Source organism: Malaclemys terrapin, chromosome 7 (assembly GCF_027887155.1).
Source record: "Malaclemys terrapin pileata isolate rMalTer1 chromosome 7, rMalTer1.hap1, whole genome shotgun sequence".
Lineage (NCBI taxonomy): Eukaryota > Metazoa > Chordata > Testudines > Emydidae > Malaclemys > Malaclemys terrapin.
In genome coordinates, this window is record NC_071511.1 from 30,524,588 (window position 1) to 30,537,792 (window position 13,205).

At 60.6% G+C, this 13,205-nt stretch overlaps 1 protein-coding gene across 1 annotated transcript; it reads left to right on the forward strand.

Annotated features, from left to right (window-relative positions):
• Window positions 1–317: 317 nt before the first annotated feature.
• On the forward strand, window positions 318–13,122 carry LOC128840689 (sodium/calcium exchanger 1-like). The gene is made up of 7 exons (XM_054034989.1): window positions 318–658; window positions 4,288–6,066; window positions 8,373–8,479; window positions 8,602–8,726; window positions 9,582–9,681; window positions 9,891–10,163; window positions 11,420–13,122. The coding sequence occupies exons 2-7, from the start codon at window positions 4,316–4,318 to the stop codon at window positions 11,794–11,796; spliced, it is 2,733 nt and encodes a 910-aa protein (XP_053890964.1). The 5' UTR covers window positions 318–658; window positions 4,288–4,315; the 3' UTR covers window positions 11,797–13,122.
• Window positions 13,123–13,205: the final 83 nt, after the last annotated feature.

A 13,205-nucleotide genomic window follows, 5' to 3' on the forward strand; every position in this document is an offset into this window, starting at 1 on the left:
AGGCGCAGCTGGAAGGTTTCCTCCTCCCTTCCAAGTGTCTGGCTTGCAGGCGTGGGTGCGGGGGGGTTACTAGTTTTCAATGAGGCGTATGGGGACCCCCGTGCACTAAGCTGCCCCCTCCATCTCGGTTCCGGCGGCAGGGTGAGGGTGTGCTGCTGTTTTGCAGTGGGGGTCTCCTCCCCAGGGCACTCCCCCCTCCCGGCACTGCTGGCCGTGTTAGGAGCCCCCCCGCCCCCCATTGCAGTCTGCGCACGGTGCCCTCCCCAGCCATCCATCCCTCGCCAGGGTGGAGCATGAAGCTGCCAGCGGGAGCATCCTCAGCCTGTCCCCGGCAGCCGGGCTCGCTCCGCCGTTTTGCTGGTGCCCGCAGCCTGGCGGCAGAGGGGTCCCCGGCCCCCCCAGATCGGGGGGCAGCTCGGCTAGGGGTCTCTGCAGGAAGGGGCGGAGGCACAGGCGGTGGAGGGGATCGTGCAGACCCCCCACTCCTTTCCCAGCTGCAGATGGACCAGTGACTCCAGGAGCAGCCCTGTGCCCCCTCGAACGCCAGCTAACGGGGATCCGCTCCTTTGCTCCCCACAGATCTGAGCAGCGGCGAGGGGAGCGTGTGTGCAGCCCGCCCCAGAGGGGAGGTGGTGCTGCGACCTGATCCCACAGCCCGGTAAGGGGGAGCTCGGGGAGAGGGGGTTGGGGGGGAGCTGCCCCCCATGGATCTGAGCGGGAGGTGTGTGGACGCTGCCTTGAGGGGGGAGGGAAGCGACCAGTCCCCCCGCCCTGACTGATGCCCAGGGAAGACCCCCCCCCCTCGGGGGTTCTGGATGGGGGGGTGGGGGAATCCTGCCTCTTTTACCTCTTTAATCCGCCGGAATTTATTTGCAGCTCCCCTCAATTGAGGAAAGTTGCATAGAGAGAAAAAGGGGGGATTTGGGAGAGGTAAATTTGGGGTGGTGGTGGAGGGAGCTGTTCTGCATGTGTCCAATTCTGCATTCCTGGGCTGTCTTGCTGGAGCGGGAGGAGGAGGACCCAGACAGCAGGGTAGCCACATGGGGGAGAGCTGGGAGGAGGGGGAAGGGATGGGGCGGGGAGAGATTGCTGGGATGTGTTGTGTATGTCTTGGAATGTGGGGTTGGGGGCACAGGAGACCTGGCCCCAAGACAGGGGCGGGGGGTTGGGGAGATAGCACTGGGCTACAGGGGCCTGACTCTGGCTTTTGTGGATTTAAAAAAAAATCTTGCAAACAGCATGGGGCTGCCCCTCCCCCACCCTATAGAACTGCCCCCCAAAGCTGATGCTTCCCCCACCAAACTTCCCCCTCCAACCTTGGGGAGCTCCCCCTAACCGCCACAGAACCCCCACCTGGGGCTCTTCCCCCTCTACAGAGTCATCCCTCCATCTCCCCCAACATGGGGCACTGAGTCTCTGCTCTGGGACTCACTGCCCCCCACATTGGTGTCAGCTTGCCCCTGGGGCTCTCCCCTCCCCCAGCTCTCCAAGAAATTCTGCTGCCTGACACAGCTTGGGCTCAGCTGCCTTCTGTTTGAGGGGGAGGTGAGCTCCTCCATCGGAGGGCAGGGTAATTGCCCCTCCCCCCCCCCCCCCGCAGTACTGGGGTGGCCTGGGGTCATGCATGAGCAGGGGACAGCAAACGGAAAACACCTTGCACTGGGGGGATGGGGGCATGCGGGCAGTGCTTTGTGTGGGCGGACAGGAGGGGATGCATGTGCAACACTTTCCATGGAGGATGTATGTGCAACACACAACAATATGGTGCATGTATCTACCCAGCCCTGCATGTACAGGGACACTGTGCCTGTACTAATGGTGCACACCCATGCATGGGGTCACACACTGACAATCCACACTCACCCACAGCCAGTACCCACCTGGAGCAGTGCCTTGCAGGTTCACCCATGGCCGCTGTGCACCCACAGCAATGTCTTGCACACTCACCCATGGTTCTTGCACACCTGGAGCAGCACCTTGCATGCTCATCCATGGTCCCTGGAGCAGTGGCTTGCATGCTCATGCATGGCCCTCATGCACTCATAGCAATGCCTCACACCTGCACCCCTGGCCCCCGTGCACCCAAAGCAGTGCCTTGCATACTCTTCCACAGTCCTGTTCACACTCTGGTGAGACCCCCTGCCAGAGTTCAGGATGGAGGCACCTGGCGTGGTCTGAGGTGAAGTTCATGTGCCCCCCAGCCAGCCCCGCCCTGCCCACCTCTGCAATCCTAGCCCCCAGGTCTGTGGAAGATGGTCCAGTGCATATTCACCAGCACAATCTTTGCATGCTCACCCCTCTACAAGTGAAACCCTGCCACACTCCCATGAGTGCCTCCTTGCACACCCTACTGTTCCTTAGTGCACCCCTCGCAGAATGTTACTGTGGGGAGAACTGCAACCCCTTCCCACCATGTGCTGTTTCGCAGGACTGCAGCCTGCTTGGCAAAGGGCATCCTCCCCTCATGGGGAGGAGGCTTCTACCTCCAAACTGAGAGAGAGGAGAGTTGCAGGTGTAAAGTGTTCCCAGGGGGAGATCACTGTTATAGCTCCGCCTGGCACAGGCTGCGGGGACAGGAAGGCAGCTCAGGGAATGGGGGGACTCTGGGGATGGGATGGGGGACTGCAAGGGGCACAAACTCCCTGGGGACAGGGTGGGGGGAATGGAAGTCAAGGAAGAACGTGAGCTTCTGGGACATTCGGTGGGGTAGGGAGTGGCTGGGACGGAGGGCTCCTCCAGGCACTGGCCCCCAGCCCCATCTCTGGGGGGTTCCCAGTTGGTGCTGATGCAGGGGGGTGTTTGTGTGTGTGTGTGTGTGGTTGTGGGGGTGAGGCGCCAGCACAGGGGAGGAGTGTGAGCTGAGGTGAGTTTTGGGGGAATGGAGGGAGTCAGCATGGGGGGGTGCTTGAGCTGTGGGCACCCACCAGGATGGAGGAGGGAGTGCCCAAACCAAACTTTACTCCCTGAGCAAATTATTGGGGACTCCTAAAAACCCATTAAACTCAGCACAGGAAGGGTCAACCCCTGCAGTATCTCCAGCCCCAAGACCAGGGAGTCACCCCCCCACACACATGGACACAGGCTGAGTGAGGTGCTGGAGTGGGGGCAGACACCACATTCACAATCTCTGCCAGGACCTGGTTGGAGGGGCACTGGTGTGGGTCTGAGCTCCCCACACTAAGCTGGCTGAGGGGGTCACTCCCGACTGCTCCCCCTGACCCTGCCATGGGGTCAATCCTGCTGCCCCATGGTGGGGAGGTTAGAGCCCCCTAATGCAGCCTGATGGGGCTGCTGGTGCCCAGCAGGGCTTGGAGAGGGCACGAGGGGCCCCCCTCCCCTCAGTACCCATCTGGGGCAAGCACCAGCCCTATGGTGCTCAGCTGGGTCCAAGCCTCATTCATGTCTGACTGGTGCTGTCTCTCGGCCCATTGGGCACAGATGGGTCCTGTGAATCAGCTACCAGCGCTGCCTTGAAGCACTGGCATGGGTCATGGGGCACAGAGTCAGAGAACCCAGGAGTCCTGGCTCCTAGCATTCTCCTCTCCCTCTCCTCCCTCCCCCACTGAAAGAGCAGAGAGGACTGAGAACCAGGACTCCTAGGCAGGGCCGCCGAGAGCGGGTTCGGGCCCTGGTAAAAAAAAATTTTCGGGCCCCCCAGCAAGGGCGGACCAGCTAAACAGGGCTGACGAGAGGGTTGGGAAGCCGGGCTCCGGGCCCCCTTCCGGACCGCCAGGCCCCAATAATTTGTACCGGCTTCCACCCCCCCTCGTCGGCCTGGGTTCCATTTCCAGCTCTGGGAGGGGAGTTGGTTCAGTAGCTCAGGACTCCTGCATTCTTAACCAACCCCCGTCTCCAGGAGGGGAGGGGATGCAGTGGGCAATGGCGGTTGAGCTGCGATGCAGTCTGTTTTGCAGCCTCACCTGTTAAAAGGGTCAGGGTAGGTATTGCCATGGTGGTGGAACTGAGGGAAAGATGGGGAGGAATACACCCTGGGGGAAGTGTAATTAGGAGACCCTCATGGCTCCTTATGGATGGATGCTGTGGCCCCGGGACTGTCTGTGCCGCTCAGAACACCCACCAGTTCTTCCTAGCCATTCCCCTATACTTCATGAGGGAGTGGGCACCCCGTTCTACCCCCAGATCCCCCCAACCTCACAAGGGAGCAGCCCCAACCATCACCTTCCAGCCCACAAGGAAGGGAATGACCTCCCAGCCCTTCTCCCCACCAGCACCACTAGGTACCATGTGTCCTCCTCATTCCTCACTATGCCCCCTCCTCTCTTGCAGGTTCTGCCTGCCCACCCCCACTTCCACCATGCCTCTCCTGTCCCACCTTGGGGCTTCTACCATCTTCCTCCTCCTGGCCTTGAGCCTCCCGCTGCACCAGGCCAAGGTGGAGGAGGGTCTGGGAGGCCCATCCCTGGGAGCATCATCGCTGGATGGGGCTAATGTCAGCACCTTGTGCCAGGAGGCCTCAGAGTGCCAGGAGGGGGTGATCCTGCCCGTGTGGCTACCCCAGAACCCCTCGGTGGGCGACAAGGTGGCCCGGGCCATCGTCTACTTTGTGGCGATGATCTACATGTTCCTGGGCATGTCCATCATTGCCGACCGCTTCATGGCCTCCATCGAGGTTATCACCTCGCAGGAGAAGGAGATCACCGTGAAGAAGGCCAATGGTGAGACCAGCACCACCACCATCCGCATCTGGAACGAGACCGTCTCCAACCTGACGCTCATGGCGCTGGGCTCCTCGGCGCCTGAGATCATGCTCTCCATCATTGAGATCGTGGGCCATGGCTTCGAGGCAGGCGAGATGGGGCCCAGCACCATCGTGGGCAGCGCCGCCTTCAACATGTTCGTCATCATTGCGGTGTGCGTGCATGTGGTGCCTGAGGGCGAGACGCGCAGGATCAAGCATCTGCGCGTCTTCTTTGTCACGGCCGCCTGGAGCATCTTTGCCTACATCTGGCTCTACCTCATCCTGGCCTGCTTCTCCCCCGGTGAGGTGGAGGTGTGGGAAGGCCTGCTCACCTTCCTCTTCTTCCCCATCTGTGTGGTGCAAGCCTGGCTGGCTGACCGCCGCCTCCTCTTCTACAAGTACGTGCAGAAGAAGTACCGCGCCGACAAGGCCCGGGGCCTGATCATTGAGACGGAAGGTGACACAGCCCTCCCCAAGCTGGAGGTGGAGCTGGACAGCACCCAGGCCAATGGGGTGGGCGAGGCAGGCAAGGACGGGGATGAGGAGGCCCGCCGTGACATGGCGCGCACCCTGAGGGACCTGCGGCAGAAGCACCCAGAGAAGGACATGGAGCAGCTGATTGAGATGGCCAACTACCATGTGCTGGTGCAGCAGCAAAAGAGCCGGGCCTTCTACCGCATCCAGGCTACCCGCATGATGATCGGAGCAGGCAACATCCTGAAAAAGCATGCGGCCGACCAGGCGCGCAAGGCGCTGAGTCTGCCGGAAGTGCGCCCTGAGGATGACGACTCACTCACCAGGGTGACTTTCGAGCCAGCGCTCTACCAGTGCTTTGAGAACTGTGGCGCCGTGGTGCTGACGGTGGAGCGGCGCGGTGGCAACATAGCTCGCACGGCCGTGCGTGTGGATTTCCGCACTGAGGACGGCACAGCCAATGCTGGCTCGGACTATGAGTATGCCGAGGGCACGCTGCTCTTTAAGCCGGGCGAGACACAGCGTGAGATCCGCGTGGGCATCATTGACGATGACATCTTTGAGGAGGACGAGTACTTCCGTGTGCACCTCAGCAACGTGCGGGCCGCCTGGGCTGAGCCGGGGGCTGAGCCGCCCCCCAAGGCCTGCCTGGGCCCTGCCACTACTGCCACCGTCACCATCTTCGATGACGATCATGCCGGCATCTTCACCTTTGAGGGCGCCTCAGTGCGGGTCAGCGAGAGTGTGGGGGCCGTGCGGGTGCGGGTGCTGCGCACCTCAGGGGCCCGGGGCCGGGTGGCCCTGCCCTACCGCACCATGGAGGGTACCGCAAAGGCTGGTGAGGACTACGAGGAGGCCGAGGGCAAGGTGGAGTTCCTCAACGACGAGATCACGTGAGAGACATGGACGGGGGAGATGGGGGGAGTGCCAAAGGGGAGCAGGTACAAGTGGGCAAGGGCAGGGACAGCAAGGTGAGGAAGAACAGGGTGTGCGTGACAAGGATCAGGCGGTGGGGCTGTGGGGGAGCCATTGGGGGGAGGGGACAGCTGCTTAGGGGGCAATCAGGGTGCTGGGTAGCAGGGAGAAGGACACCTGATGTGTATGTGAGAGGGGCAATGGCCAGGGAAAGACAGGTCAAGGACAAGTTGTGGGGGGGGGGGATCAGAGGAGCAGGTATCTGGGGGGAACCAGGGATAACAGGAGGGCCATGGTTTGGGACTGAGGGGCACCGGCAGAGCTGGAGGGCAGAGCCCAAGGCTGGGATAGCAGGGGGCTGCACATCAGAATGGAGGGGCACTGGCAGGGGGCTGAATGAGGCAATTGTTGGAGCAGCCATTCTCCCCAGTGCTGAGTCTGGAGCCCATGTGGGGTGGGCGAGCATCTGCACTTCAGCAGACCTGGGGGCAGGGGACATTTGCTGCAGCCACCTTGCAGCTCCAGATACCAGGGGTTCAACCCCAACCACCTTGGGCAATTGGTAAAGGGAAAGCAGGGGGCACCGAGTCCCCGCCCCCACACTGTACATGGGCTCCCCTCCTCCATCCCTTGCCCCCTAGCCCACTCCCCAATTCAATCAACTGTACCGAAAATGAAACTAATTTCAGAGAAGGATACATTCCCCCCCTCGCCCCTCCCGGTGTCTCCATGGCAACAGTGAGCTTTTCCCCCCTAGACATAAGCCCAGACAAGGGGTTGCGGGAGCCCTGAGTCTCCTGTTCACCAGTGCAACGAAGGGGGGCGGGCATGCGTGTGATGGTGGTGAACCAGTGAGTGTGAGCAGATGGGAGAGCGGTCATGCCCCCCAGGCGGGAGCAGAGCCCAGCACACCAGTTCTCGGGCGCGGTGCATGTGAATCAATGGGGCACAGCCGTGGGCTCCCCCAGGAGCTTGCCGGCCTATAGTGGGGTAGCTCAGGCCAAGGGTACAGGATGGGGAGGTATTAGGGCTCTATATTGGGGGGTCAGTGATAGTGGAGATCAGGGGGAACATTAGGGCCAGGCAGGGCATATGGGGAGGGCACAGGCTGTGCTGAGAATGTGAGACGCTCTGTGCTGAGATCCCTACAGCTGGCAGATAAACCTCCCTTGCTCCCCCTCTGCTCGTCTCCTTCCCCCCCACCCGCCACAGCTGCTCCCAGCACCGCCAGAGCGAAGGGCCCTTTGTGCTCATAATTAGAGAGCAGAACAGATGGCATGGGGGGGGGCGGGGTACGGCCAGTGACTGCACTGCCAGGGCCTGATTCCCGAGTGACCACAGTGGGGGGGTTTGCAAGGAGCCCACAGTTGGGATAGCAGGGAGCTGGGGATCAGGATTGAGGGGGACACTAGCAGAGCTAGGAGGGAGCGCCCAGGTCTGTGAGGGCAGTGGACTGTGGGGTGGAATTAAGGGGCACTGACAGAGCTGTATGGGGTGTTGCCCACAGCTGGAATAGCATGGGACTGGGATTGAAGGGCACCACAGAGCTGTGGGGGGAGCCCAGGGCTGGGGGAGCAAGAGGGGTGGGATCGAGGGGCACCTGCAGAGCTGGGGGGACTCTCCGGTTCACTAATGGGGTGAAGCAGCCGATTCCCCTGTGCTCTGTTAATGGCCAATGGGATTGTGGGGCCTGGAGCCGCCTCCCCAAATGGCCCAAGCCCATTGGCTGATCCCCCTCCCTCCCCCCCACTCAGCACTGCAGCATCCATTAACCCCCAACCTACTGCTTGACATTTGGGGGAAGGGTGGGGAGAGATGAGGGGGGAAAGAAATCTGTGTCTGAGGGGCGGGTGACAGGTGGGCAGGGAGGTGTCGCAGTGGAGGGGCTCAGTGGGTAGGGAGCAGAGGGGTGATCTTCCCAGCTGTTCCCTCTTGTAATTACCTGCCCCAAATTAGCTTTGAGTTGATGCTAGCTGGGGGGAGGGATTAGTCATGGGGGTGACAGCCTGGGCAGCGGGCTGATTGTGTAAAAGCAAAGATGGTAGCACAACCCCCTCCTTATGGGGCAAGATCACCCCCCTGAATCAGGGGCCACAGACCCTCACCTGCTCCAGTTGGAGCAGAGAGCCCAGGATGAGTGCCCCCCACTCCTCACATGCAGCAGCCTTATCACCCTGTGCCTCACAACTAGCACCCCCATCTCATCCTGTGCCCCACAACCAGCACCCTCAGGCCCCCAGTGCAGCACCCCCATCTCACCTCGCCTCCCAATCTCTCCCTCCAGGAAATTCATCGAGATTAAAATAATCGATGACGAGGAATATGAGAAAAACAAGAATTTCCACCTGGAGCTGGGGCCCCCTGAACTGCTGGAGATGGGGCTGCGGCATGGTATGGGGGGGGCACAGCCCATGGTATTGGGGGGTGCAATGGGGGTGGGGCACTGGGCAGCACAGGGAGGTGGGGTGGGGGAAGCCAGCGAGTAACAGTCCCTCTGCCTCTTCTCACCACAGGTGATTCTAATGAGAACCGCCCCACTGAGGGGCAGGAGGGGGCCACCATCGCCAAGATGGGGTGTCCCAGCCTGGGGGAACACCCCAAACTTGAGGTGGTGATTGAGGAGTCCTACGAGTTCAAGGTAAGTGCCCAAGTGTGCCCCTTCCCTCCTTCCCCCATGTACTACCTGTGCCCCCTCTATCCCATCCCTCTGGCTCCCCATGCACCCCTTCTGCCCCCCACACCACCCCTCCCCAATGTCCCAGGTGCTCCTTCCCCCAGACCCCACAGTATCCTGTGCAACCCTTCCTGCCCCCCATCCCCCACTTCAGGCACCCCGCCAGTCTCCCTCCCCATGCTGAGCTGGGCCGGAGACCAAGTCCACCAGCCTCCCCCGAGGACATCTCCCCCACTCCATACCTGCCTACCATGTGCTGTCTGCTCCAGTGCCCTATCTGGCACAGTGGAGTGGGGGGCAGGAGCATGATCCACCAGACTAAGGGACAGTTGCATTCTTCCCCCAGGGGTCCTCGCCCGGCACCTGTCTACCTCACATGAGGCTGCCAGAGCCAGGAGGCCTTTGAGGAGTGCACATGGAGCCCAGGTGTCAGGGGGCAGTTCCCTAGGTACACCACCAGCCCCCCAATATCTTCCAGCTGCTCCCAGCCTCCCCCCATTGGCATCTCGGCTCTGGGCTTCGCCCTGCTGTGCCCCAATGTTGCCATAGCCTCCACACTGGGCCTTAGGGGCAGAGCCGTCCCTTGGGTAGGGCAAAGCAGGTCACCGCTCTGGGCCGCACTCTTTGGGGGGCCCCACGGGCTGATACAATTAGCCAGTGCAGTCGGTCCCACAAGACATAGGTGCAGGAACTAGGGGTGCAGGGGCTGCTGCCAATGCAGAGCAGGTCCCTCAAGCCAGTGGGGGCTGATTTGTCCCAGGCCCCGCACCCCCTAGAGACGGCCCTGCCCCCTATCTCACCCCTCTTTATCCCCCTCAGAGTACTGTGGACAAACTGATCAAGAAAACAAACTTGGCGCTGGTTGTGGGGAGCAGCAGCTGGAGGGAGCAATTCGTCAGTGCCGTGACGGTCAGCGCTGGTACGGAGGGGTGGGGCTGGAGGAGGAGAGGCTGGGGGAGTGCACCCCACCCAGGGATGGGCAGGACTTGGGGGGTGGGACCCTACTCTCTCCTGCCCCAGGGCACAACAAGGAGGTGGGCGAGGAGCAGTGAGGGGGTACAGGGAGGCAGGGGGAGGGGGAGGAGGTACAGGGGGTTACCCCACTCTTACCACTTGCCCCCCCCCCAGGGAACGAGGACGAGGACGAGACGGGCGAGGAGCGGCTCCCGTCCTGCTTCGACTACATCATGCACTTCCTGACAGTGTTCTGGAAGGTTCTCTTCGCCTTTGTGCCCCCCACTGAGTACTGGGGGGGCTGGGCCTGCTTCCTTGTCTCCATCGCGCTCATTGGGGTGCTCACTGCACTCACTGGCGACCTGGCCTCCCACTTTGGTTGCACCGTCGGCCTCAAGGACTCAGTCACTGCTGTGGTCTTCGTGGCCCTTGGCACCTCCGTGCCTGGTGAGTGGGGCAGGGGACTCCACACAGGGGCTCCATGGAGTGAGGGGCTCTGTGCCTGGTGAGTGGGGCAGGGGGACTCCACAGTGGGGCTCCATGGGGTGAGGGGCTCTGTGCCTGGTGTCACGGAGTCACAGAGTCAGGGCTACGGCCCAAGCCTATAACCAGTCTCCTGGGAGTGACCTCTTTAGTGGGCTGGGCTCCAGGGACCCATAGTTCCACTGGGGCAGGCCCATGGCCTCCGAGACTAGGCCTTTGGCACCAGCGTTCCCTGTATCTTCCTGGGGCTTCCTGCAGCAGATCCAGCCAAGCCAGCAGGAGGCTTGGACTGTTCTGCCAGGGCATATGCACAGGGACACAGGCAGCCTTTTCTAAATGGAGTTCCCATCGATGAGTCACCTGGCTGCTACAGCAGCTGAAAGTGCTCAGGTTAGCACAGAAGAGGGGTTAAGCCATAGCCTACCCTGGTCAAATCAGTGCCCTGATGGGCCAGCCAAGCTGTGCTGGACTCCAGCTCTGGTGCTCTCGCTCTCTCTCCCTCCCTCTCCCACTGGTCTGTCTTCCTGGGGTGTTAGGAGTTGATGGTTCAGTCCTTGGGCATCTTTGTCTTGCGGGATGCTTGTGGATTTGGATCGGTTTCAGCCTGTTTAATAGCCCTGTTCGTTCCACCCATCCAGCCAGGTGACACCCATATCTCATGCCTCCTGCACTGTCTTCGCAGGAGACTTGCACTTATTTGTTACAATGCAAAGTGCAGAGGGAAACTGAGGCACGCATAGGCTTCATAAAAATAATACAGAAAATCCCCACTTTGTCACACGTGGTGAGTGGGGGAGTGCTGCATGCGGGGGTCTCTGTTTTGGGGTGGAGTGGGACAGTCGGGGGGGCTCTATGCTTGGTTAGCGGGAGGTGGTAGGGAATGTGGCATTGGGTGGGGTGCTGTACTAATTCCCCTCCCCATGTCACCCCCTGCATCACCCCCCACTAACTTTCCTCTTCCTCTCTGCTCACTCCTCCACTGATCTAACTGAACTCTGCCCCACTAATCCTCCATGCCCCTCTTAAACCCTCCCCCTGCACCCTCACTGATCCCATTCCCCCCTCCCAACCCCTCACCCCTATTGATCCCTGTCCTGCCTCCATTAACCCCTTCACCCATTAACTCTTTACCCTGTCCTCCCCCACCAGCTCCTCTCCCCCCATTAACACTTCACGTTGGTCTGTCCCCCTCCCCACTAACCTGCCCTCTTCCATTGCAGACACCTTTGCCAGTCGGGCAGCGGCAATCCAGGACCAATACGCGGATGCCTCCATCGGCAATGTGACGGGCAGTAACGCAGTCAACGTCTTCCTGGGCCTAGGGGTGGCCTGGACCATTGCGGCCGGGTACTGGGCAAGCCAGGGCCAGCGCTTTATGGTGGCTCCGGGCACGCTGGCCTTCTCCGTCACGCTTTTCACTATCTTTGCCCTGCTGAGCATCGCTGTACTGCTGTACCGGCGGCGCGCGCCTGTGGGGGGCGAGCTGGGGGGTCCCCACACCCCCAAAATCCTCACGGCCCTGCTCTTCTTCTGTTTCTGGCTCCTCTACATCCTGCTGGCTGCTCTGGAGGCTTACTGCCACATCCAGGGCTTCTGAGGGGTGTGGGGGTGAGAGACAGACCCCCATTCTCTGGCTGGTGGGAACCCCCCCAGCCTGAGCTCTGGGTGGGGAGAACTGTCCTGCCCCAGTCCCTGGGAGGCGAGGCCTCTGGCTGGGGGTGGGAAGCACTGAACAGCTCTAGGGAAAGCTCCTCACAGTGCCTGGGAGGCTATGCCCCCAGCTCAGTGCTCCATGGGGGGGGAGCGGGAGGAGAACACAACAGGTGCTGCAGGAGCAAAGGACATTCCAACCTCCCCCATCGCCTGCCCCCCTCAAACTGGGGAAGCCTCCCACACTGCAGAGTCCCCTTCCCACACCCTGGGCACCCCTCCAGCTCGGGGGAAACCCCCAGCCCCCAACTCAGTTCAAAAGGGGACAAAGGACATTCCAAGTGTAGACTGCCCCCCCCCAGTGCACTTTGGATTTAGCCGGGGGCAAAGGTCATTCCATTCACCCCCACCCCCGAGAGCCCTTCCTGCCCCAAGTCCCTCCCACCTGCAATCTCCCTACTTGTGCCATGGGATAGCAAGGATTCAGGAGGGGGTAACCCTGCCTGCAGGTGGCAGGATAGTTGGGGGGGGGGACAGGGAGGTTGTTAGCAGGGGCTGGTAGGGAATGTGGCATCTGGCACATAGCAGCAGCCCCACCCACAGGGCTGCAAGATCAGCACACAAATGGGGGGGGCGTGGCAGGCAGGGACTGGGAGGATCAGTCTCTCTCTCATGCACTTTGTTTTTAAACCTCCCTGCTCCCAAGCACAGGGACCCTTGTGTCCCCCACCCCAAAACACCATTATTAATGAACTCTCACTAGGACAAGGGGGAAGAGACCCCCCCCCATGGGGTCTCAGTGGGGGAATAGGCTCCAAATTCAATATTGGGGTCACCCCCATTGCCCGCCAAAACAGCACAAAGTCTTGCTAACGAAAATAGCAACAAATTGGGGTCCATTCGCCCCTGTCCATTCCGTCGCCTACAGAATCCAGATTTCTATTCTTTTGATTTTATTTTATTTAAAAAGATAGAAAAGAATATTTTATTTTGTATTTAAGAACAACAACAGAGCCCCACTCTCCAGCTTCCCCCCCCAGAGAACTGGGCTGTGGGGCTAACTGATGCAGCCATACCCCTCGTCCCATGCATGGTGTCCCATCCTGGCATCTGTTGGTCGTTAGCATCTGTGAGTCAATATATGTGTTTGCACTTGTCCATCTGTCTGTCCGTGTCTGCCTGTTGCTGGCTGGTTAAACCCACAATGTTTCCTGCCCCTAGTAGTTCCCCCTTCCCTGTCACACTCCCATTGCCTGCATCTTTCATTTGTTAAGGGGAAGAAAAAAAAAAAAAAAAAAAAAAAAAGAGAAACAAATAGAAACAAAACTTTGTACTAAAAGTGTTGTGTCTTTGTGC